The sequence below is a fragment of the Tachyglossus aculeatus genome, unplaced genomic scaffold (genome assembly GCF_015852505.1).
Source record: "Tachyglossus aculeatus isolate mTacAcu1 unplaced genomic scaffold, mTacAcu1.pri SUPER_34, whole genome shotgun sequence".
NCBI classification, from domain to species: domain Eukaryota; kingdom Metazoa; phylum Chordata; class Mammalia; order Monotremata; family Tachyglossidae; genus Tachyglossus; species Tachyglossus aculeatus.
In genome coordinates, this window is record NW_024044839.1 from 4,003,831 (window position 1) to 4,030,499 (window position 26,669).

At 52.0% G+C, this 26,669-nt stretch overlaps 1 protein-coding gene across 1 annotated transcript in view; it reads right to left on the reverse strand.

The window, feature by feature from the left end:
* DNAH17 (dynein axonemal heavy chain 17) overlaps positions 1-26,669 on the reverse strand; it is a 91,317-nt gene that overhangs the window by 38,217 nt on the left and 26,431 nt on the right. The window contains 20 exon segments of the mRNA XM_038741904.1: positions 253-480; positions 3,298-3,436; positions 4,430-4,587; positions 7,867-7,971; positions 8,810-8,966; positions 10,049-10,209; positions 11,541-11,672; positions 13,401-13,508; positions 13,957-14,082; positions 15,289-15,441; positions 16,345-16,471; positions 17,656-17,747; positions 18,309-18,656; positions 19,810-19,932; positions 20,967-21,215; positions 22,093-22,245; positions 22,908-22,994; positions 23,096-23,212; positions 24,391-24,613; positions 25,997-26,166. Coding sequence (XP_038597832.1) covers positions 253-480; positions 3,298-3,436; positions 4,430-4,587; positions 7,867-7,971; positions 8,810-8,966; positions 10,049-10,209; positions 11,541-11,672; positions 13,401-13,508; positions 13,957-14,082; positions 15,289-15,441; positions 16,345-16,471; positions 17,656-17,747; positions 18,309-18,656; positions 19,810-19,932; positions 20,967-21,215; positions 22,093-22,245; positions 22,908-22,994; positions 23,096-23,212; positions 24,391-24,613; positions 25,997-26,166 — 3,156 coding nt within the window.

Sequence of the window (26,669 nt, forward strand, 5' to 3'; positions counted from 1 at the left end):
TTTACTTGTACATATCTATTCTATTTATTTTATTTTGTTGATATGTTTGGTTTTATTCTCTGTCTCCCCCTTCTAGACTGTGAGCCCGCTGTTGGGTAGGGACCATCTCTAGATGTTGCCAACTTGGACTTCCCAAGTGCTTAGTACAGTGCTCTGCACACAGTAAGCGCTCAATAAATACGATTGATGGATTGATTGATTGATTGAATGAAGTGGAAGCCCCCTCTCCCAGAGGGCAGGAGGTGACTGTACCTTCTCCAGGTGCAGGTCCCGCTTCCGGGGGACGTCCAGGGCGGGGAACAGGTCCCCGATGAGCCCCATGAAGACGGGCAGGTCGTCCGTCACGATCTTGGGGATGTTGAAGTCTCGCAGGGCCCTCATGAGCACCTGGTCTTCCGCCCGTCCGGGGTCTCCTCGCTTCAGCGAGCCGGCCACCACCAGCACCGACTTGATGGCCCGCAGGCCCCAGTCGTAGTGGTCCTGGGCAAAATGGCAGGGGTGGGTGGGGGTAGAGGGGGGACAGTGGGGTCAGCCAGGGACCCCCGGGGAGGGGCACCGACTGGTCCAAGGCAAATGAGAAACGACACCCCCCACCGGCTTCAGGGCCAGGCCCGAGTTGGAGACCCTGCTTAGGTTTGGACCCCGGCTCCGGAGGGTCTCTGTGGCCCTCTGAGCGCACCCTTCATCATCATCATCAATCGTATTTATTGAGCACTTACTATGTGCAGAGCACTGTACTAAGCGCTTGGGAAGTACAAATTGGCAACATCTAGAGATGGTCCCTACCCAACAGTGGGCTCACAGTCTAAAAGGGGGAGACAGAGAACAAAACCAAACATACTAACAAAATAAAATAAATAGAATAGATATGTACAAGTAAAATAGGGTAATAAATATGTACAAACATACATACATATATACATATATTCTCACCCCACTCCTGCTCGCACGCTTCCTTGCTCTCACCCCTGACTCCTTGCTGACCCCCCTGACCCCCCTCCTCTTCAGCTAATTAAGGGCAGGGAACGGGGTCTGCTAATTCTGTCCTATTCCCAAATTCACTCATTCAATAATAATAATAATAATAATGTTGGTATTTGTTAAGCGCTTACTATGTGCCAAGCACTGTTCTAAGTGCTGGGAAGGTTACAAGATTACAAGGTGATCAGGTTGCCCCACGAGGGGCTCACAGTCTTCATCCCCATTTTACAGATGAGGGAACTGAGGCCCAGAGAAGTGACTTATCATCAATCGTATTTATTGAGCGCATACTGAGTGCAGAGCACTGTACTAAGCGCTTGGGAATTACTAGTTGGCAACAGAGACAGTCCCTACCCAATAGTGGGCTCACAGTCTAAAAGTGACTTGCCCAAAGTCACACAGCTGACAAGTGGCGGATCCGGGATTTGAACCCACGGCCTCCGACTCCAAAGCCCGGGCTCTTTCCACTGAGCCACGCTGCTTCCGTACAAGTTGGCACGCTGTACAAGTGGGCAACATATAGAGACGGTCCCTAGCCAACAACGGGCTCACAGCCTAACTTGTACTTCCCAAGCGCTTAGTACAGTGCTCCGCACACAGTAAGCGCTCAATAAATATGATTGACTGAATGAATGGATAGAAGGGGGAGACAGACAACAAAACAAAACACAGGGTCTGGTGTCAAGTCATCAGAATAAACAGAAGTAAAGCTAGATGCACATCACTGACAAAATAAATAGAATAGTAAATATGTACAAGGAGAGTAAATAGAGTAAAAAATCTGTACAAACATCTATACAGGTGCTGTGGGGACGGAGAGGGGGAGAGGAAAAAGGGGGTTCAGTCTGGGACTGTGAGCCCACTATTGGGTAGGGACTGTATATGTTGCCAACTTGTACTTCCCAAGCGCTTAGTACAGTGCTCTGCACACAGTAAGCGCTCAATAAATACGATTGATGATGATGATGATGATGACATTAGTACTGTGCTCTGCACATAGTAAGTGCTCAATTAATGCCACTGATTAATGAATGATCGATAGCCCATCTCCTCCAGTAGGACTTCCCTGATTCGTCTAGCCTGTGATTATAATAATAATAGTATTATTATTATATACAATAATAATAATAATGGCATATGTTAAGCGCTTACTATGTGCAAAGCACTGTTCGAAGCGCTGGATCTCCCAACTACTGCCACCACAGCCCTTCTGCATCCCCTGAATCCTTGTGAAGTCACAACCACCTGTAGCTTTTGGGTCCTCACCAAAGACCCCCTAACCCTGCTGAAGCACTAACATCTATATTTATTTATTTATTTATTTATTTTACTTGTACATATCCCTTTTATACTGTGAGCCCACTGTTGGGTAGGGACTGTCTCTATGTGTTGCCAATTTGTATTTCCCAAGCGCTTAGTACAGTGCTCTGCACATAGTAAGCGCTCAATAAATACAATTGATGATGATGATCTACATAGGGAAGCAGCATGGACTAGTGGCTAGAGGAGTCAGAAGGTCATGGATTCTAATCCCTGCTCTGCCATTTGTCTGCTGGGCGACCGTGGGCAAGTCACTTCACTTCTCTGGGCCTCAGTTCCCTCATCTCTAAAATGGGGATTAAGACAGTGAGCCTACGCGGGACAGGGACTGTGTCCAACCCAATTTGCTTGTATCCATCTCATCATCATCATCATCAATCGTATTTATTGAGCGCTTACTGTGTGCAGAGCACTGTACTAAGCGCTTGGGAAGTACAAGTTGGCAACATATAGAGACAGTCCCTACCCAACAGTGGGCTCACAGTCTAAAAGGGGGAGTCCAGTGCCTGGCACATAGTAAGCGCTTAACAGATACCATCATTATTATTATTATTATTATTACCCCATCTCCTTCCTTCTGCTACCTTTGTCGATCCATCAATCCTATTTATTGAGCGCTACTGTGTGCAGAGCACTGTACAAAGTGTTTGGGAGAGTAGAATATAACAAATGTAACAGACAGCGTGGCTCAGTGGAAAGAGCCCGGGCTTTGGAGTCAGAGGTCATGGGTTCAAAGCCCGACTCCACCAATTGTCAGCTGTGGGACTTTGGGCAACTCACTTAACGTCTCTGTGCCTCAGTTACCTCACCTGTAAAATGGGGATGAAGACTGTGAGCCCCCCGTGGGACAACCTGATCACCTTCTAACCTCCCCAGCGCTTAGAACAGTGCTTTGCACATAGTAAGCGCTTAATAAATGCCATTATTATCATTATATAATGGACATCCCCCCACCCACCACCATCCCCCCGAGCGGGGAGCGGCATTGCCCAGTACCTGCTTGGACAGCAGCTCTTTGCACAGTGTGTAGAGCGTGATGAACTTCCGGGCCAGCAGTCGGGCATCCAGGAAGCCCTCTGCCACCAGCATTATCTCGCAGATCAGCTCAAAGTCTGGGACCACCATCGCGCAGGGCCTGGGGGTGGGGATGGGGGGGTGGCCCCAAGGGCAACTAGCCTTTGTTGCATTCATTCATTCATTCAATCGTATTTATTGAGCGCTTACTGTGTGCAGAGCACTGTACTAAGCGCTTGGGAACTACAAGTTGGCAACATCTAGAGACGGTCCCTACCCTTTCCCTCCCGCCTCTGACCATAATCCCCCTCTCTCCCGGGAAAATCTCCGAGCGGCAACCTGGAATTTACCAATCCCTCCCCCGTCTCCCTGCTTGAAAACATGTACAGCCCCCCCAGAGATGGTTTAGTCATGTCCCTTCACTTCTCCAGGCCTCAGTTTTCTCACCTGGAAAATGGGAGTTCAACAGCTGGTCTCCCTCCCCCTTAAAGCCCCACTGTGGGACGGGAACTGAATCCGACTTCTAAGACAGACGAGGAAACTGAGGCCCAGAGAAGGGAAGTGGCAGCGTGGCTCAATGGCTCCCTCTCCCCATCCCCCTCGCCTTACCTCCTTCCCCTCCCCACAGCACCTGTATATATGTTTGTACAGATTTATTACTCTATTTATTTGTACATATTTATTCTAATTATTTTATTTTGTTAATATGTTTTGTTTCGTTCTCTGTCTCCCCCTTCTAGACTGTGAGCCCACTGTTGGGTCGGGACCGTCTCTATATGTTGCCAACTTGGACTTCCCAAGCGCTTAGTACAGTGCTCTGCACACAGTAAGCGCTCAATAAATACGACAATGAAAATCTCGTCTCCACCCCTTGTCTGCTGTGTGGCCTTAGGCAAGTCAAGACACTTCTCTGGGCCTCAGTTCCCTCATTGTAAAGTGCGGATGAAAGCCGTGAGCCCCAAGTGGGACATGGACTGTGTCCAACCCGATTAGCTGATATTTACCCTAGCGCTTCGTACAGTTCCTGGCCCTTAATAAGCGCTCAACACATTCCATTTAAAAAAGAAATTGATGCCAACGATGTTCACTAACGTCACTCCCGCGGCACCCGTACCGGAATAAAGCCTTGAGGTTCTCGGGGAGCTCGGTTCTGCCGGCGTAGCCGGGGTTCATGGTGATGAAGAGTCCCACCGTGGGCATGAGCTGGATCACTTCACCCAGGAAGTTAAACTTCTTCTTTTTGGCTCGAATGGCATCTAGGACGCATTTCACCTGGACAAGGAGCGGGGTTCGGGACATCCAGAGGGAGACGGTAATGAACGGTGCAGCCCAGCAGAGAGGGCCCGGGCCCAGAAGCCCGGAGTCCTGGGTTCTAATCCTGCCTTTCCTGCTCATCAATCGATCGTATTTATTGAGCACTTACTGTGTGCAGAGCACTGTACTAAACGCTTGGGAAGTCCAAGTTGGCAACATATAGAGACGGTCCCTACCCAACAGTGGGCTCACAGTCTAGAAGACTGTCTAGAAGATGCTGCTCATCTGCTGTGGACTTCAGGCATCAGTCAGTCAATCAATCATATTGATTGAGTGCTTACTGTCTGCAAAGCACTGTACTAAGCGCTTGGGAGAGGACAATATAACGATATAACGATGGGATACATTCCCATCCCAATTTGGCTTTAGAGAATATCCTTAATTCTATTTGTTCTGAGGATTTTGACACCTGTCTGCATGTTTAGTTTTGTTGTCTGTCTCCCCCTTCTAGACCGTGAGCCCGTTGTTGGGTAGGGACTGTCTCTAGATGTTGCCGACTTGGACTTCCCAAGCGCTTAGTACAGTGTTCTGCACACAGTAAGCGCTCAATAAATACAATTGAATGAATGAATGAATCTTTTTAGCAAAGATATATATGTTTGTATGTATTTATTACTCTATTTTACTTGTACGTATTTATTCTATTTATTTTATTTTGTTAATATGTTTTGTTTTGTTCTCTGTCTCCCCATTCTAGACTGTGAGCCCGTTGTTGGGTAGGGACCATCTCCATATGCTGCCAACTTGTACTTCCCAAGCGCTTAGTACAGTGCCCTGCACACAGTAAGCGCTCAATAAATACGATTGAATGAATGAACGAAAAGGTAGGTAAGTTCAAAGTGCCTTTTTCCTGAAAGGGATTTCAAGGGCTTGTTGGGTAGGGACCGTCTCTATACATGGCCGACTTGTACTTCCCAAGCGCTTAGTCCAGTGCTCTGCACATAGTAAGCGCTCCATAAATACGACTTAAGGAATGAAAGGCCAGAGTTCTGTATTTTTACATGTCCACCCAAAATCAAATACAAAAGTCTTTCAATCTCAGTCCTGGCTGACATTGCTCTTTGATCAACGTGGCCGTAGTTGAGAGCTCCTACCCTTGAGGAGCTTATTTCCCAACTGTGTGCAAAGCACTGAACTAAGCGCTCGGGTTCCCAAGCGCTTAGTACAGTGCTCTACACAAAGTAAGCGCTCAATAAATACGATTGATGATGATGATAGTAGATGCGGCCTCTACCCTCACGGGGCGTTGCACTTCAGTGCTGGGCCACACGGGGGCGCACCGACTCCATGGTTAATGCCATTGTTGTTATTAATAATAATAATAATAATAATGGCATTTATTAAGCTCTTACTATGTGCAAAGCACTGTTATAAACGCTGGGGAGGTTACAAGGTGATCAGGTTGTCCCACGGGCGGGGGGGGGGGCTCACAGTCTTAACCCCCATTTTACAGATGAGGGAACTGAGGCACAGAGAAGTGAAGCGACTTGCCCAAAGTCACACAGCTGATAATTGCCGGAGCCGGAATTCGAACCCATGACCTCTGACTCCAAAGCCCGGGCTCTTTCCCACCGAGCCACGCTGCTTCTCTAATAATAATAATAATGGCATTTATTAAGCACTTCCTATGTCTCTCCCCCTTTTAGACTGTGAGCCCACTGTTGGGTAGGGACTGTATATGTTGCCAATTTGTACTTCCCAAGCGCTTAGTACAGTGCTCTGCACATAGTAAGTGCTCAATAAATACGATTGATGATGATGATGATGCAAAGCACTGTTCTAAGTGCTGGGGAGGTTACAAGGTGATCAGGTGGTCCCACCTGGAGATCAGTCTTAATCCCCATTTTACAGATGAGGGAACTGAGGCACAGAGAAGTGAAGTGATTTGCCCAAAGTCACACAGCTGACAAGTGGCGGAGCCGGGATTTGAACCCATGACCTCTGACTCCAAAGCCCGGGCTCTTTCCACTGAACCATGCTGCTTCTCTCAGCCGGGGGGGACTGGGTTGGGGGGCGGCTGTCACGTAGCAGGGGAAGGGTGGGGGGTCTTCTCTCCATCGTTAGCCACTCCCTCCCTCCCTCCTGCCTGGCCCTGGATGTTGGGGACCACCCCCGGGGTCTCCCCTCTCCCTTCACCTTCTGCTGAGAGACAAGGTGGGCAGCCCCTGGGCTCCAGCAGGAAACACAATCGATGGGCCGGATGACTCTGGCCTGTCTGGAGGCAGGGGATTAGCCCTGTTGGACTCTGGACGTCGTCTCTCCATCCAGGCTTGGACAATTCCCCCATCCTGCCGTCCACCTGGGCCAACCCGTGTTGGGACCGAGGCCTGGTGGCCCCCGGGAGAAAATTTCCCAGGGCTGGAGACCTGAAACCCGGGTTCTAATCCCGCCTCCGGGACCTTGGGTAAGTCATTTCATCTTGCTGGGCCTCAGTCTCCTCCTCTGTAGAATGGAGAGATGCCCCTCCACTCCCCTTCCCTCTCAGACTGTGATCCTTACGTGGGATGGGGTCGGTGCCCAATCTGATTGCCCCATATCTTACCCTCGTGCTTAACACAGGGTTAAGCACTCAATAAACTGTCAGTCTCCCCCCTATAGACTGGAAGCCCACCACTAGCTCTATTGGACAGTCCTTTCCTGGTGCTTAGAACAGTGCTCTGCATGTAATAAGTGCTCAATAAATACCATTGATTACAGAGGGTACTGAACACGGTAAGTGCTCAATAAATGCCATCGATTGACTGACAACGAACCGACCCGTGACCTAAAAGCCCAGGCGACAGACCCAGTGGCAAAAATGAAAGTAGGGACAACAACAACAATAGCAATAATAATATTTGTTAACTGCTTACTAGGTGTCAGGCACTGTTCTAAGCTCTGGGGTAGATGCAAGATAATCAATCGTATTTATTGAGCGCTTACTGTGTGCAGAGCACTGTACTAAGCGCTTGGGAAGTACAAGTTGGCAACATAATAATGTTGCCAGGGCTCACAGTCTTCATCCCCATTTTACAGATGAGGGAACTGAGGCCCAGAGAAGTGAAGTGACTGGCCCAATGTCACCCAGCGGACAAGCGGCAGTGCTGGGATTAGAACCCAGCTCCTTCAGACTTCCAGGACGCTGGGCCTGGTTGCTCCGAGATCACCAGGAAGCCGGTAGGAAGCGGGAGACGGGAGGCCAAGCGGGCAGACTCCCAGGGTGCCCGGCCCCGGGGGTAGCTGGGTGGCGGACCCTACCTGCACGGCGATGACGGACAAGACTTCCACGGAGATTCGGTTAAACTCATCGAAGCAACCCCAGGCGCCCGTCTGGGCCAAGCCCTTGTAGATGTTTCCGCAGGACTACAATAATAATAATAATAATAATAATAATAATAATAATAATGACATTTATTAAGCGCTTACTATGTGCAAAGCACTGTTCTAAGCGCTGGGGAGGTTACAAGGTGATCAGGTTGCCCCACGTGGGGTTCACAGTCTCAATCCCCATTTTACAGATGAGGTAACTGAGGCCCAGAGAAGTGAAGTGACTTGCCCAAAGTCACACAGCTGACAATTGGCAGAGCTGGGGTTTGAACCCATGACCTCTGACTCCGTGCTCTTCTCCACTGAGCCACGCTGCTTCTCATACAAGACATGGGGTAGGGGGGAGGAGCGCGCTTGGGCCTATCGGCAGTCCATCACCCCGTCGACCGGCAGGTATTTACTGAGCGTGTGCAGAGCACCCTGTACTAAGCGCCCAGGAAAGTCCACTGTGACCGATCCGGTAGATGGGATCCTTCCCCAAAGGCAACTTACAGTCTCGAGGGGCAGCGTGGCCTAGTGGATAGAGCTTGGGCCTAGGAGTCAAAAAGACCTGAGTTCTCATCTAGGCTCTGCCCTAGTCGGCTGTGGGACCTCGAGCGAGTCACTTCACTTCTCTAGGCCTCAGTTCCCTCATCTGTAAAATGGGGATAAAGACTGTAAGCCCCACGTGGGACAGGGATTGTGCCCAACTTGGTAAGTTTGGACCTTATCTGGGCCTAGAATGGTGCCTGGCACATAGTAAGCGCTTTACAAATACCATCATCATCATTTAGGTGGGTCAGAGGAAGGCCATCAAGTGCAAGGTTACCGAGGATGAGGTCGTGATGGGGGGGAAGCCCTCAGGCCCCCCCCTCCCAGGGCCCACGACCCCCACCTTGTAGTCCATCTGCTCGGAGCAGTTGAAGACGTAGACCATGGTGCCCAGCGCCCGGCCCAGGTCTTTGGTGGTCTCGGTTTTGCCGGTGCCGGCGGGCCCCGCGGGGGCTCCCCCCATGATCAGGTGCAGGGACTGGGTCAGCGTGATGTAGCACCTGTCGGGGGGATGGGCAGGTGACCTCAGGTGAGGGGGCGGAGGGGTCCCCGGGGGGCCGGCGCCTCTGGACTCGTCGCAGGCCCCCTAAATTTCACTCTGCCAAGTTTGGTGTTCCCCACAGGTTTCAGGGGGGCACGCTCACTCTCCCTCTCTCTCCACTGTCCCGCCTCCGATCCCACGCTCCCCCAACTTTTCTCCTCAGACCAATGCATCCCTCCAGCTTCTAGCCCGCGTCTCTCCCCATGTTCACAGCCCTCCTCCAGGAAGCCTTCCTCGACTGACTCCCCAAACCCCCAACCTCTTCCACCACCCTCCTCCCTCCCCGCAGACATGTCCACTGCTGGTTGCCTCCTCTGCCACGGATTCAGCTCTGACACCTCCCTGCTCTCTCTCTTTTTTCAGTGGCATTTGTTAAGCGCTTACTATGCACCAGGCACTGTACTAAGCGCTGGGAAAGACACAAGCTACTCAGGTGGGACACGGGCTATGTCCCATGTGGGGCTCCCAGTCTTAACCCCATTTTCCAGAGGAGGGAACTGAGGCCCAGAGAAGCAGCGTGGACTAGGGGGACAAGAACCCAGGCCTGGGAATCAGAAGGACCTGGATTCTAATCCCAGCTCCGCCACTTGTCTGCCGTGTGACCTTAGGCAAGTCACTTCATTTCTCTGGGCCTCACTTACCTCATCTGGAAAATGGGAATTAAGACTGTGAGGCCCTTGTGGGATGGGGACTGTGTTCAACTTGATGATCTTGCATCTGTCCCAGCGCTTAGAACAGCGCTTAGTAAGCGCTTAACAAATACCATCACTATTGTCATTATTAAGAGAAGCGACTCACCCAAGGTCACCCAGCAGACAAGTGGTGGAGCTGGTATCGGAACCCAACTTGTACTTCCCAAGCGCTTAGTACAGTGCTCTGCACACAGTAAGCGCTCAATAAATACGATTGAATGAATGAATGAATGAATGAATGAACCAGGTCCTTCTGACTCCCCACAGCTCTTCCCCTGCTCTCCCCTTGCTCCCAGGCTGGGGTGACCTTTCCAAGGGGGCTGGGGGCGGGCGGTCAGCGGTCACTTACCGGTCCGTGAGTGGGGTGATGACCAGCCGTGGCGTGTTTCCCAGGTACTCGTAAGAGTAGCGGATTTGGGCGTCGCAGATGTTGGCGAAGCAGTGCTTTGCCTCCTCGTCCCAACGGTGCCGCAGCTGGGACTGCCAGGTGAACGCCTGGGAGCTCTCCACCTGCCGGGAGACGGGGCGGACGAGGTCACCGGGGCCCAGAGCAGTGAAGCGACTCGCCCAAGGTCCCACGTGAGACAAGTGGTGGAGCCGGGATTAGAACCTCGATCCTCTGACCCCCAGGCCTGGGCTCCATCCACCGGATCACGCTGCTTCTCTAAGCGCTCTGCACACAGTAGACTGTCAGCTCCTGGAGGGCCGGAATCGTGACTACTAACTCCATTGGACTCTCCAGAGTGCTCAGTCCAGCGTGGCTCAGTGGAAAGAGCCCCAGGCTTGGGAGTCAGAGGTCATGGGCTCTAATCCCGGCTCCGCACCTTGTCAGCTGGGTGACTTTGGCAGGTCACTTAACGTCTCTGTGCCTCAGTTACCTCATCTGTAAAAATGGGGATTAAGACTGCGAGCCCCATGTGGGACAACCTGATTACCTTGTATCCCCCCCCAGCACTTAGAACAGTGTTTTGCACATGGTAAGAGCTTAATAAACGCCATCATCATCATCATCACCATTCATTCAATCATATTTATTGAGAGCTTACTGTGTGCAGAGCACTGTACTAAGCGCTTGGGAAGTACAAGTTGGCAACATATAGAGACAGTCCCTACCCAACAGCGGGCTCACAGTCTAGAAGGGGGAGACAGACAACAAAACAAAACATGTAAACCAAATAAAATATGTACAAGTAAAATAGAGTAATAAATATGTACAAACATATATACAGGGTTGGCTCTACCCCAGCGCTTGGCACACAGTAAGCACGATATCAATTCCACAAGCGTTCTGTCCACGTGGCCACTTCACTTCTCTGTGCCTCAGTTCCCTCAACTGTAAAATGGGGATTAAGACTGGGAGCCCCACGTGGGACAACCTGATCACCCTGTAACCTCCCCCAGCGCATCAGCATCATCATCAATCATCAATCGTATTTATTGAGCGCTTACTATGTGCAGAGCACTGTACTAAGCGCTTGGGAAGTACAAATTGGCAACATATAGAGACAGTCCCTACCCAACAGTGGGCTCACAGTCTAAAAGGGGAGACAGAGAACAGAACCAAACATACTAACAAAATAAAATAAATAAATCATCATCATCATCATCATCAGTACTCTGCATCCCGAAGACTGGAAGTTCCTTGAGGACATGTCTGTTAAGTCTTCTGTATTTCCCCGAGCACTCAGGACAGTGCTCAGTCAATATTACGGGTGGATCTACTGATGGTTCTGACCCCGGGAAGAAGGGGTGGGAGGGTCTGGATTTTTCCACCCAATCTCCCGTCAGGGGTGGGAAAAGTAGCGGGAGTAAGGTGATGGGGCAGGGTGGGACCGGCCTACCTTGGCAACGATCATTTTGGCCACGACGTCCCTCGCGTGCACGTCTATGGTGCAGATGGTCATGATCTTCATCCTGTCTCCGGCCGTCAGGTTGCCAATCAGCAGCGAGATCAGGGCGTTCAGCTGGCTGATCTGTGGGGGCCGAGCCAGGGTGACCGGGTGGAAAGGCCGCCCTTGGACTTCATCCCGCCTCCCCCCGCCCAGCATCAGCTTTTTGGGGGGAACAGCGGGGCAGGAGAGGTCCCCCGCTTCTCTCACCCCAGGGGAGATGCCAGGAGGATGTGGGCAACAGGGTACTTGACATTTATTATTATCATTACCACTAATAATTATAACAATAATAATGGTATTTGTTGAGCACTTAAGATGTTCATTCATTCATATTTATCGAGCACTTACTGTGTGCAGAGCACTGTAATAAGCACTTGGGAAGTACAAACCGGCAACATAACTGTACTAAGCGCTGGGGTGGATACAAGTAAATCAGATTGGACACAGTCCCTGTCCCACATGGGACTCACAGTATCAATCCCCATTTTACAGATGAGGGAACCGAGGCCCCGATCACACAGCAGACAAGTGGCAGAGCTGGGATTAGAACCCACGACCTTCTGATTCCCAAGCCCGTGCTCTATCCACTATGCCACACTGCTTTCTTAAGCACTTAATATGGGCCAAGCGCTGTTCTAAGCACTGGGGCAGGTACAAGGTAATCAGGTTGGACACAGATTTGACATCTTTCAAATGGGGAGCCCCACTTGGGACGGGGATTAGAACGGTGCTTTGCACATAGTAAGCGCTTAACAAATGCCATCATTATTATTATTATTATTATGTCTGACCTCATCATCTTGTATCTCCCCTAGTGCTTAATAAGTGCTTCTAAGTGCTTAACAAATATTCTCATTTTCCTTACCCGTTCACCCACCTGCTTAGACTGTGAACCCCTTGTGGGGCAGGGACTGTATTTGGCTTTCTTACCTTGTATCTCCTCCAGTGCTTAGCACAGTGCTTGGTGCATAGTGATGGCATTTGTTAAGCACTTACTATGTGCCAGGCACTCTATTAAGCAGTGTGATAGATACGAGCAAATCGAGTTGGATACAGTCCATGTCCCACGTGGGGGCTCACGGTCTCAATCCCCATTGTACTTCCCAAGCGCTTAGTACAGTGCTCTGCACACAGTAAGCGCTCAATAAATATGATTGAATGAATGAATGAATTTTCTAGATGAGGTCAATGAGGCCCTGAAAAGTGAAGTGACTTGCTCGAGGTCTCACAGCAGACAAGCGGCAGAGGTGGGATTATTCCCCCTTTTAGACTGTGAGCCCACTGTTGGGTAGGGACTGTTTCTATATGTTGCCAACTTGTACTTCCCAAGCGCTTAGTACAGTGCTCTGCATCATCATCATCATCAATCGTATTTATTGAGCGCTTACTATGTGCAGAGCACTGTACTAAGTGCTTGGGAAGTACAAATTGGCAACACATAGAGACAGTCCCAACCCAACAGTGGACTCACAGTCTAAAAGGGGGAGACAGAGAACAAAACCAAACATACCAACAAAATAAAATAAATAGGATAGATATGTACAAGTAAAATAGAGTACTGCACACAGTAAGCACTCAATAAATACAATTGATTGATTATTAGACTGTCAGCTTGTTGGCAAGGGAACACGTCTACCCGCTCTGTGGTACTCTCCTCTCCCCAGCGCTTAGTCCAATGCTCTGTACCCAGTAAGCGCTCAATAAGCAGCACCGATGATGTCCAGTGGTGTGATTATTATTTTTTAGCATATCCCAGCTGGTTCACAGCCCCAGGCTTGTCCCTGTGTCCCCGTTTCACGTGCCTAGTACCTGCTTCTTGTTGTAGTCTCGGATGGCGTTCTCGTAACCTTCCTCCAGCCTGGAGAAGGCGATGCCCACCTCTGTAGTCCACCAGATCTGGGTGCACGTCAGGGCCACCTGGGAGAACAGGCGGGACCCTGGTCGGGTCGGGTGCTGGGGGGCGGAGGGCTGGTTTGGGGGGAGTGGGTTTGGATAGTCAAATATCCATCTGAAAGACGAGGTGGGACTCCAGGTTGGGACAGGTGCAGCATGGCCGGGTGGGTAGAGCCTGGAAGCCAGAAGGACCTGGGTTCTAATCCCGGCTTGACCATTTAAGTGCTGTGGGATCTTGGGCCAGTCATTTCACTTCTCTGGGCCTCAGCTCCCTCATTTGGAAAATGGGGATGAAGACCGGGAGCCCCACGAGGGACGTGGACTGTGTTCAACCTGATTAGCTTGGATCTATCCCAGTGCTCAGGATGGTGCCTGGAACATAGTAAGCACTTAACAGATATTATTAAATAGGTAAAAATAAAGGTGGCGTGAGGGAGAGGGTTTCGGGGGAGGGACTGGGGGGGTCTCCGACCTGGGCCGGATAGTCAAATATCCACTGCTCCCTCGGTTTCTCCTCGTACGTCACCACGGCTTCCGGGATGTCGTGACGCAGGGTGGCACACATTCGGTCCAGCACGCGGTTCAGCCAGGTCTCCACCTGGGCAGAAGCCGGGGGCGGGCGGGAAGGATGACCACCAGAGACACGCCGGGCAGAGACACCGAGGGAGACCGAGAGCAGGACGAGAGATCCAGACAGAGACACAGAATGATCAAGAGAGGCACGAGGAGACAGGGAGACAAAGAGAGGGGCAGAGAGCCAGAAACAGTTGACACAGAGAGACACAGACACAGATGGGAGACACAGACACGGATGAGAGGGAGGCACAGGAGGGAGACACAGACACAGAGAGATACAGACAAGAGACATCGGCCGTTGTGAGAGGGAGACCCAGGCGAGAGACACCGACACAAATGAGAGAGACACAGACGAGACACCGACACACAAATGAGAGGAAGACACAGGTGAGAGACACAGACACAGATGGAGACACAGAAACACATGAGAGACACACAGAAACACAGACCGCCAGAGACACCCCGGGCGGAGACACCGAGGGAGGCCGGGAGCAGGACGGATCAGAGAGATCCAGACAGGGACACAGAATGACCAAGAGAGGCACGGGGAGACAGAGAGACAAAGAGAGGGGCAGAGAGCCAGAAACAGATGACACAGAGAGACACAGACACAGATGGGAGACACAGACACGGATGAGAGGGAGACACAGGAGGGAGACACAGATACAGAAAGACACAGACAAGAGACATCGGCCGTTGTGAGGGAGACCCAGGCGAGAGACACCGACACAAATGAGAGAGACACAGACGAGACACCGACACACAGATGAGAGGAAGACACAGGTGAGAGACACAGACACAGATAGAAACACATGAGAGACACACAGAAACACAGGCACAGAGGAGAGACACAGATGAGAAAGAGACAGGCAAAGACAGAGACAGGGGAGAGAAGGAGAGAGTCAACAGAGACAGAGAGGCAGAGAAAAGATAGAAAGATGATAGAGAGGAAGAGAAAGAGGAAGACAGAGAGAGGGACCGAGAGAGAGATGCAGGTCAGAGAAGGATTTCCAAGCCAGGCCCTCCGGGCGCCTCACCCCCGGACCCTTGGCCGCCCGACCTCCGGATGCTCTCCCCCTTTTAGACTGTGAGCCCACTGTTGGGTAGGGACTGTCTCTAAATGTTGCCAACTTGGACTTCCCAAGCGCTGAGTACAGTGCTCTGCACACCGTAAGCGCTCAATAAATACGATTGATGATGATGATGATGCTCCGGGGCCGCCCCTCACCTGGCCAGAGAGGTCACACTCGGCGTCAAAGTCGACGTACTCGTCCTCCTTGCTGAACATTCCTAGGCCGACCTTGAGGGGCTGGCCCCCGGCGTCCAGCTTGAACTTCAGCCTGCACAGACTGTCGAACAGCTTGGACAGGTGGCGACCGACCTAAGACCGGGAGCAACGAGGGACAGTGAGCTGAGCGACTCCGGGAATAGGGTGGACCCCCTCACCCCCTCCCTTTTCCCCTCCACCCACCCTGCTGGGGAGGCTGCCCGGGAGAGAGCACTGGACCCGCCGGGCCTCGGGGGACCCGGGTTCTAATTCCAGCTCCGTCACTGGTCTGCTGTGTGTGACTTTGGGCCGGTCGCTTCGCTTCTCTGGGCCTCGGTCTCCTCATCCGGAAAGCGAGGGTTCAATGACCATTCATCCTCCCGCTTTGACTGTAAGCGCCACGTGGGACAGGGATCGTGTCTGGCCTGTTGATTTTGTCTCTATCCCAGCATTTGGCACACAGTAAGTGCTTAACAAACACCACAGTGATCACTGTTGTTAATAATGTTAAAAACCTTCACAAGAGTTAGGAGTTCAGGCCCCATGCCCCATAAGTAATTGCGGTATTTGTTAAGGGCCAGGCACTGTACTAAGCGTCGGGGAGGAATACAAGCAAATCAGGTCGGACTCAGTCCCCGTCCAACATGGAGCTCACTGTCCTAATCCCCGTTTTACAGATGAGGTAACCGAGGCCCAGAGAGGTGAAATGACTTGAGACCCAACCCCAAGATTCATTTTTTTTTTAATGGTATTTCTTAAGCGCTTACTACGTGCCAGACACAACTTCCGAGCTCTGGAGTAGATACAAGCTAATCAGGTTGGACACCATCCCTATTCCACACAGGGCTTACAGTCTCAATCCCGTTTTCCAGATGAGGTCATCGAGGCCCAGGGAAGCGAAGTGCCTTGCCCAGGGTCACACGGCAGGCAAGTGGCGGAGCCGGGATGAGAACCCACGACCTTCTGTCTGCCGGGATCGGGCTCTACCAGCTACGCCACGCCGATGCCTCCTCTTACCTCCACGGGGTCATTTCCGTTGGACAGGATATCCAGGAGGTCGGCCGAGGAGACGAAGTAGAAGCGGGGAAAGGCCAACCGCTTCGTCTCCAAATACTCCGCCAGCGCCTTCTCGCAAAGAGCCAGGCTGGAACCAAGCAGCAGCTTTAGGGTCATGGAAACCTCCCGGCCTGGAAATGCCCCCTCCCTGCTGGCTTCCCAGACCCCCGTCTACCTGCCCCAGAAGGCCTCTCACTGGGTGGAGTGGATTTTGTTTATCCTAACTGTTCTTTATGATATTTGGTAAGCACTTACAATGTATCAGTCCGTCCTATTTACTGAGTGCTTACTGTGAGCAGAGCAATAATAATAACGATTGTGACATCTGTTAAGCACTTACTATGTGCAAGGCACTTTATTAAGCGCTGGGGTATTCAAGGTATTCATAAGATAGTCACGGTGGACACAGTCCCTAACCCACATTGGGCTCGCAGTCAACCCCCATTTTAGAGATGAGGGGACTGAGGCCCAGAGAAGTTAAGTGATTTGCCCAAAGTCACACAGCAGACACGTGGCGGAGCCGGGATGAGAACCCAGGTCCTTCTGACTCCTAGGCCCGACTTCTATCCATTAGGCCAAAGGCTCTTGGGAGAGCACAATATAATGATAAACAGACACATTCCCTGCCCGCAACGAGCTGACAGTCTAGAGGGAGAGACAGGCATGAATAGAAAGAAATGTATGACAGATGTGGACATAGGAGATGTGGGGATGAAGAAAGGGAGCGAGTCAGGGTGACGCAGAAGGGAGTGGGAGAAGAGGAAAGGGGGGCTTAGTCAGGGAAGGCCTCTTGGAGGAGATGGGCCTTGCCCGCAACGAGCTGACAGTCTAGAGGGAGAGACAGGCATGAATAGAAAGAAATATATGACAGACGTGGACATAAGTGATGTGGGGCTGGGAGTGGGGATGAAGAAAGGGAGCGAGTCAGGGCGATGCAGAAGGGAGTGGGAGAAGAGGAAAGGGGGGCTTAGTCAGGGAAGGCCTCTTGGAGGAGATGGGCCTTGCCTGCAACGAGCTGACAGTCTAGAGGGAGAGACAGACATGAATAGAAAGAAATATATGACAGATGTGGACATAGGAGATGTGGGGCTGGGAGTGGGGATGAAGAAAGGGAGCGAATCAGGGCGACGCAGAAGGGAGCGGGAGAAGAGGAAAGGGGGGCTTAGTCAGGGAAGGCCTCTTGGAGGAGATGGGCCTTCAGCCACTTGGGTGGGAGGCCCATGGAGCTCTGTCAATCTCCCCCTGCCCCTCCCTGTGCCCCCCGAGATTCACCTTTTCTGGAGGGCTTCCAGCTCCTCATACAGGCCCGGCTTGCTCGTGGATTCCACCACGTTGGGTGTCTTCACTGCGTCCGCCATCAGTTGCTATGGAGAGAAAGTGGGGACACCCCACGCCCCCCAACCACCCCCAAGACTGTCAGCTCAATGTGGGCAGGGACCGTACCCTCTCCCAAATACTTGGTACAATGCTTTGCATATAGAATGGCCTCGATAAATACGATTGACGAATGGTTCCCAACTTTGTTATATTGTCCTCTCCCAAGAGCCTAGTACAGTGCCCTGCACACAGTGAGTGCTCAATAAATACCACTGACTGACTGATCGATTGATTGGCTGGAGGTTCTGGAAGCTTCCCTCGGGCAATTGAAAAGAATAAAGTGGGCGAATTATTTTGTTTCTCTGGGCCTCGGTTATCTCATCTATAAAAAAATGGGGATTAAGAGTGTGAGCCTAACGTGGGACAGGGACTGGGTCCACCCCGATGAACTTGTATCTACCCCAACGCTCAGGCAGTGCTTGGCCCATAGTAAGCGTTCCCAAAGTACCATGGTTATTATTAATCCTTATTATCCCAGCGCCGGGCCGGGAAGGAGCACCGGAGAAAGGGCAGGACCGGTTGCGGGGGGCGGGGTGGGCCCCTCTCACCTTGAAGTCGCGGTCGATGCCGTCGAAGCGCTGGGAGTCGGCGGGGAGCTGGGCCCGGATGTCCTCGGAGCCGATGAAGATGCTCTCCAGGTGGCTCCAGGTGCGCTGGACCTCGAACCAGATGGTGATGACGGAGTCGGCGGTGGACAGCTTCTGCTGCCAGCCCGTCACCTCCTGCAGGAAGTGGGCCAGGTACTTGGACGTCATCAGGTTCTGCAGCTGCACCTGGTTGTCCTCCAGCGTCTCCACCAGGACCTCGTCTGACTTGAGGAGCAGGGTGCCAGTCCGGTGGTGGGGCTCGTGCTCGAATTCCATGGCCGACCAGGTCGTGTCCAGGGCTTTCAGGACCTGTTGGCCCGGCGGGGCGGGGGGGACAGCGGCCCACCGTCAGCTCGTTGCGGTTTAGTGTTCGGTTGGACCCTTCCAAACGCTTAGTATAGTGCTCTGCTCACGCTAAGTGCTCAATAAATACCACCGATCAATTGACTCTGAGGGACCTCAGACCTCCCGCCCACAACCTGCCTCTGGCCTGAAACCCCCTCCCTCCTCATGTCCAACAGACAATGACTCTCCCCCGTTTCAAAGCAGCGTGTCTCAGTGGAAAGAGCCCGGGCTTTGGAGTCAGAGATCATAGGTTCGAATCCCGGCTCTGCCACGTGTCTGCTGTATGACCTTGGGTAAGTCACTTAACTTCTCTGAGCCTCAGTTACCTCATCTATAAAATGGGGATTAGGACTGTGAGCCCCACATGGGACAACCTCATTACCTTGTTTCCCCTCCCCAGCGCTTAGAACAGTGCTTTGCACATAGTAAGTGCTTAACAAATGCCATTATTATTATTATTTCAAAGCCTTACTGAAGGCCCGTCTCCTCCGAGAGGCCTTCCCTGACTAAGCCCTCCTTTCCTCTTCTCCCATTCCCATCTGCGTCACCCTGGCTTGCTCCCTTTATTCATCCCCCATCCCAGCCCCACACCGCTTATGTCCAGATTTGTCATTTATTTATATTAATGTCTGTCTCTCCATCTTGACTGTAAGTTCCTGGTGGGCAGGGAATGTGTCTGTTCTATTCTTATATTGGACTCTCCCAAAGCACTTAGTACAATGCTCTGAACACATACAGTTTGCCTGTGTGTTGCAGTCAGTGTTCAGCGGAGAATGTGGGCAGATATTTTTGTTTGTTTTTAGTGGTATTTGTTAAGTGCTTACTATGTGCTGGGCTGGATACAAGCTAATCGGGTTGGACTTGCTCCCGGCCCTGTTTGGGGCTCACGGTCTTTATCCCCATTTTACAGAAGAGGGAACAGAGGCCCAGAGAAGTGAAGTGACTTGTCCCACGAATGGCGGGGCCGGCATTAGAACCCAGGTCCTCCTGATTCCCAGGCCCAGGCTTGATCCACTAGGCCTCTCTGCTTAATGATGGCATTTATTAAGCGCTTACTATGTGCAAAGCGCTTCTCCTCTGGGGGCTGGGTGGGCGGCCCGCTCCACCCGAAGCCTACCTTTTCCATCCCGGACTCTTTCACGGCTTTATCCACGATGCCCCGGACCTCGTCCTCGAAGTTGTGGAGGTTCAGCTGGAGCAGGTCGGCCAGGGTCGTGTGCTCTGACATCTCAAACCTCACCTGCAGGGCAGCCACAGCTTCACGGTCAATCAATCCATCCATCGATCGATCAATCGATCGATCCATCCAGCGGCAGGAAGCCCCCGGGGGCTAACCGCGCACAGAGCCCTGGACGAAGCGCTCGGGAGAGTGCAATAGGATGGTGAGGATCGGCGCGATCCCTGCCCATGAGGAGCTTCCAGTCTATGAGGGGTGGGGAAACGGACGCTCAAATGAATCCTCAACCCGGTTCCGCCTCTTGTCCGCTGTGTGACCTGGGGCAAGTCGCTTCACTTCTCTGGGCCTCAGTTCCCTCATCCGGAAAATGGGAATTAAAACCATGAGCCCCTCGCAGGGACACGGACTGTTTCCAACATGATTATAACTCATATCTCCCCCTCCCCACCCCCAAAACCCACTTGTTAACCAATGGCAGAGCATCCACTGGGTCACCGATGAGAGACAGGGACCACCCTCTCCTCTCCAGGAGCGGACAGTCACAGCGCTCAGCGCAGTGCTCTGTTCTGGACCGAAAGCATCTTGAGGGTAGGGAGCATGTCTACTTCTTAATAGTCAATCGTATTTATTGAGCGCTTCTTCTTCTTCTTAATAGTCAATAGTATTTACTGAGCGCTTATGCCTCTTAATAGTCAACTGCATTTATTGAGCGCTTACTGTGAGCAGAGCGCTATACTAAGCGCTTGGTCTTTATCCTCATTTTACAGAGGAGGGAACAGAGACCCGGAGAAGTGAAGTGACATGTCCCAGGTCACACGGCAGACGAGTGGTGGGGCCGGGATTAGAACCCAGGTCCTTGATTCTCAGGCCCGGACTCGATCAACTAGCCTCTCTGCTTTTCCTCTGGGGGGTGGGTGGGCGGCCCGATCTATCCAAAGCCTACCTTCACTACACTATAACAATATAATAAGACTGGAAGCAGGGGGCTGCGGTAGAAAGCATGACAGGAAGTTCCCCAGACTCCCGCTGGGCACCCCTCCCCTTCCCTCCCGCCCAAGGGCCGGGGTGGGGGGCACCCGAAGGGTCTCGGGGGGCACCTGGGTGGCCTGCATGAGCTGCTGCCAGTGCCGATCCCGGATGGCGGGGTTCTGCAGCTCGTTCACGGCCCTCAGGGAGGTGATCATGTTCTTCACGGTGTTGTCCAGCCCCGTGAAGGCGTCCCAGGCCCTGGTCTCCTTGTCCAGGCTGCGCACGTCCTTGGCGAACTTCTTGCAGTCGATGTCCATCTGCTCGATGTTGATCTCTTTCCACCTGGTCGTCTTCCAGTCGTCGATGCTGGCGTTCACCTGCAAGAGGGTCGGACGTTCCCCACGCCATCGGGGCCCGCCCTCCTTCCCTGAAATCCCTTCAAAGCCCTACTGAGAGCTCACCTCCTCCAGGAGGCCTTCCCAGACTGAGCCCCCTCCTTCCTCTCCCCCTCCTTCCCCTCCCCACCTTCCTCTCCCCTTCCCCACAGCACCTGCATATATTCATTCATTCATTCAATCGTATTTATTGAGCGCTTACTGAGTGCAGAGCACTGTACTAAGCGCTTGGGAAGTACAAGTTGGCAACATATAGAGACGGTCCCTACCAAACTGTTTGTACGTATTTATTACTCTATTTATTTATTTATTTTATTTGTACATATTTATTCTATTTCTTTTATTTTGTGAATTTGTTTTGTTCTCTGTCTCCCCCTTCTAGACTGTGAGCCCACTGTTGGGTAGGGCCTGTCTCTCTATGTTGCCAACTTGGACTTCCCAAGCGCTTAGTACAGTGCTCTGCACACAGTAAGCACTCAATAAATACGATTGAATGAATGAATTTCTTTCTATTACTGTCTGTCTGCCCCCTCTAGCCTGGAAGCTTGCTTTGGGCAGGGACTGTGTCTGTTCTATTAGTAATAATAGTATTTGTCAACTTGTACTTCCCAAGCATTTAGTACAGTGCTCTGCACACAGTAAGTGCTCAATAAATACAATTGATTGATTGATTAAGTGCTTACTATGTGCCACACCCCGTTCTAAGCACTGGGGTCGATACAAGGTGATCAGGTTGTCCCACACGGGGCTCACAGTCTTGATCCCCATTTTCCAGATGAGGTAACTGAGGCACAGAGAAGTGACGTGACTTGCCCAAGGTCACACAGCTGGACGGGAGAGGCCTGGGCCTGTCACTCACCAGCACGATCATGTCCCAGAGTTCCTTGAGCAGGCGCACTTCCTTGTGGCAGGCTTTCAGCTGCTTGTAATCCGGCACGGACACCTCAAACAGGCCGGCCGACTTGGACAGAGCTTCCATGGCCCCTTCCATGGACATGATGCTCTTCTGTTGCTGAGGAGGGGAGGAAGATTCACGCCTTCAATTCATTCCATCCTATTTCTTGAGCGCTTACTACGGGCCGAGCTCTGTGGCTAACCCGCTTCTCTTGCCGAGCTTCTCTTTCTCTCTCATTCTCACCTGTCCCGCCGTCGACCCCCGGTCCACGTCATCCCCCGGGCCTGGAATGCCCCCAATCCCTCTGCCCATCCGCCAGGCTAGCTCTCTTCCTCCCTTCAAGGCCCTGCTGAGAGCTCACCTCCTCCAGGAGGCCTTCCCAGACTGAGCCCCTTCCTTCCTCTCCCCCTCGTCCCCCTCTCCATCCCTCCCATCTTACCTCCTTCCCTTCCCCACAGCACCTGTATATATGTTTGTACATATTTATGACTCTATTTATTTTACTTGTACATATCTATCCTATTTATTTTATTTTGTTAGTATGTTTGGTTTTGTTCTCCGTCTCCCCCTTTTAGACTGTGAGCCCACTGTTGGGTAGGGACTGTCTCTATATGTTGCCAATTTGTACTTCCCAAGCGCTTAGTACAGTGCTCTGCACATAGTAAGCGCTCAATAAATACGATTGATGATGATGTTGATGATGATGATGAGTGTCTGGCGGTTGGACGGGGCAGGATGCTCCCGCGGGGGTGGGATGGGCGGCGGGGGGTGTTGCCTACCTTGTTTAGGGACTTGTAGGGATCAGGGTCCACGAAGGCGAATGGGGCGTTCCGTCTGAACGTCTCCCGGAATTCGTGCTGCTTTAGCTGGTGGCGGGAAGAGGGTAGGACCAAAGGGGTCACTGGGGTCGGCCGAGTCGGGCGGCCCCTCCGCCTCCCGCCGTCCCCCTTCCCCGCCTCGGACGCACCTCGAACTGCTGGCATTTCCTGCGGATGATGTTGACCTCGTTGGCTTGCAGCGGAGCCACGTTCTGCTTGACTTGGAGGGAGAGTTTCTTCAGGTTGGTCCACTGCTCGGGCAGATCCTGGGGCAAGCAGAGGGGCCGGGGGTCGGGCACCGCGCGGCTCGGCCCCGGTGGGGGTCGCCTCGGGACCCCGGGTGGCCAAACGGGGATGAGGTTGGCATTTCGAAGCCCTGACTCTGTGCCGAGCGCCTGGGCGGACGCAGTTAATAGCGGAGAAGCAGCGTGGCTCGGTGGAAAGAGCCTGGGCTTTGGAGTCAGAGGTCATGGGTTCAAACCCCGGCTCCGCCAACTCTCAGCTGTGTGACTTTGGGCAAGTCACTTAACTTCTCTGGGCCTCACTTACCTCATCTGTAAAATGGGGATTAAAACTGTGAGCCCTGTGGGACAACCTGATCACCTTGTGACCTCCCCAGCGCTTAGAACAGTGCTTTGCACATAGTAAGCGCTTAACAAATACCATCATTATCATCATTATTATTAATAACTGTGGTATTTGTTAAGCACTTACTATTTGCCAGGCACCATTCTAAGCGCTGGGGTGAATACGAGCTAGTCTGTGTGGACACGGCCCAGGTCCCATGTGGGACTCACCTTCTGAATCATCCCCATTTTACAGATGAGGTCACAGAGGTACAGAGAACCTACTCTATTTATTTTACTTGTACATATCTATTCTATTTTATTTTGTTAGTATGTTTGGTTTTGTTCTCTGCCTCCCCCTTTTAGACTGTGAGCCCACTGTTGGGTAGGGACCGTCTCTCTATGTTGCCAACTTGGACTTCCCAAGCGCTTAGTCCAGTGCTCTGCACACAGTAAGCGCTCAATAAATACGACTGCTTGATTTTACAGCTGAGGGAACTGAGGCCCAGAGAAGTGAAGTGACTTGCCCAAAGTCACACAGCTGGCAATACGATTGACTGACTAGTAGATCTAATAGTTCTAGTAGCAGGAGGAGGAGGAGGAGGAGTAATCATCATCATCAATCGTATTTATTGAGCGCTTACTGTGTGCAGAGCACTGTACTAAGCGCTTGGGAAGTACAAATTGGCAATATATAGAGACAGTCCCTACCCAACAGTGGGCTCACAGCCTTGGGGACCCCAGCATAGGTCAGGTGCTGGGCCCAAAGGGATAATCCTGCACGGCTCCCCAACGTTTAGCACTGTGTAAGTGCTCAATAAATACGATTGATTGATTGTGGGGGTCGCCCGGGTTGGGGGCAGGGAGGGGCAACCCACGTGTAGCTGCAGGTGGATCTCCTCAGGCATCTCCTCGCCGTACACCTTGAGCAGCTCGACGGTCTGCTTGAGCGGCTCGAACATGCCGTCCGTGGTCAGCTGGCGGTCCTTGACCCTGAGGAGCTGGGCCATGACCTCCACCAGCCCGTCGTAGTCGCCCTCCTTCAGCGGCTTCGTCAGCCCGGCCCGGGTGTCCTTCAGGAACGTGTCCAGCTCCGCCAGGCTGTCGGACCATCGCGGGAGACGGAGAAACGCTTGCCGTGTGCCGGGCACTGTGCTAATCGCTGGGGTGGGCTAAGCCAGTCGATCCATGGTGCTTATTGAGCGCTTACTATGTGGACTGTAAGCTCGTTGGGGGCAGGGAATGTGTCTGTTTATTAATAGTGATGGCATTTGTTCAGCGCTTACTCCGTGCAAAGCACTGTTCTAAGCGCTGGGGAGGATACAAGGTGATCAGGTTGTCCCACGTGGGGCTCACAGTCTTCATCCCCATTTTCCAGATGAGGGAACTGAGGCACGGAGAAGTGACTTGCCCACGGTCACACAGCTGACAGTTGGCGGAGTCGGAATTGGAACCCATGACCTCTGACTCCCAAGCCCTTTATTGTTGTATTGTCCTCTCCCAAGAGCTTAGTACAGTGCTCTGCTCATGGTAAGCGCCCAATAAATTCATTCAATCGTACTTATTGAGCACTTACTGTGTGCAGAGCACAAGACTAAGCGCTTGGGAAGTACAAGTTGGCAACATCTAGAGACGGTCCCTACCCAACAGCGGGCTCACAGTCTAGAAGGGGGAGATGGAGAACAAAAGAAAACATAGTAACAAAATAAAATAAATAGAATAGTAAATATGTACAAGTAAAATAAATAGAGTAATAGAGCTGTACAAACAAATATACAGGTGCTGTGGGGAGGGGAAGGAGGTAAGGTGGGGGGGATGGGGAGGGGGAGAGGAAGGAGCCATCCCAGACTGAGCCTCCTCCTTCCTCTCCCCTTCCTCCTGCCTTACCTCCTTCCCCTCCCCACAGCACCTGTATATATGTTTGTACGGATTTATTACTCTATTTATTTTATTTTGTTAATCTGTTTTGCTTTGTTGTCCGTCTCCCCCTTCTAGACTGTGAGCCCGCTGTTGGGTAGGGAACCGCCTCTATATGTTGCCAATTTGGACGTCCCAAGTGCTTAGTCCAGTGCTCTGCACACAGTAAGCGCTCAACAAATACTATTGAATGAATGAAGGAGGGGGCTCAATCAGCGCGTAGTACAGTGCTTTGCACATAGTAAGCGCTTAATAAATACCATTATTATTATTATTATTATTATCTGGGAGGAGGGGGCTCAGTCTGAACGAATACAACTGAATGACTGTGACTGTACAGTGACTATACAATGACTGTACTGTACAGTTAGTACAGTGCTCTGCACACAGTAAGCGCTCAATAAATATGATTGATTGATCGATTGATTGATTGACTGAATGAATGAAAGTACGAATGACTGGCCGAGGGACTTGGAGGGTGAGGGGAACAGAGGAGGTACATGGGGCTCTCTCCTCCCAGGAAACCCCAGGTTGCCCTTTCCGTTCCTCCCAAGTTCGGGGGGCTACCTGGTGGTGACGTGCTGCTTGAGGTGCTCTTTGAACATAAGGCTCCAGCGCTTGACGGTATTAAGGAGGGCCTGCTTGAAGGGGCGGCAGTCGCTCTGTAACCAGCCATTGAAGCTCTTCATGTTCTCAAACTTGGTCACTTCTTCATACAGCTTCTCGTACGTGTCGATCTGGGGAAAGGAAAAAAAAATGCACACCACTCCCCCTTCTACCCTGGTAGCGGCCACCCCCCGATCCTGCCCAGGCTTGGTCGAGGTCTAGAGGTGGCTCTGGGGGCTTTGGGGAGAGGTTGGGAGGCGGGGGCCGGTCCGGAGGCAGGGGGATGGACCAAGTGACCTCCTGTGGTTCCATGACCCGCCAGCCCATGATGGCGGTCAAATGCCTGTGGCTTCCCAGATGGGCTCCAACCCAGGAATGGGCTGAGGGGCGGCGGCTCCCTTACCTCATCATCACCACCACCCGAATCAAGCAAAAACTCATCAATCCTCATCATTACGCATCAAGCAAAAACTCTTCACTCTCGGCTTCAAGGCTGTCCATCCCCTCGCCCCCTCCTACCTCGCCTCCCTTCTCTCCTTCTCCAGGGTAGATACAAGTTAATCGTCCGACAGTCCCTGTCCCACAAGGGACTCGTGGTCTTCATTCCCAATTTTACGGATGAGGGAACTGAAGC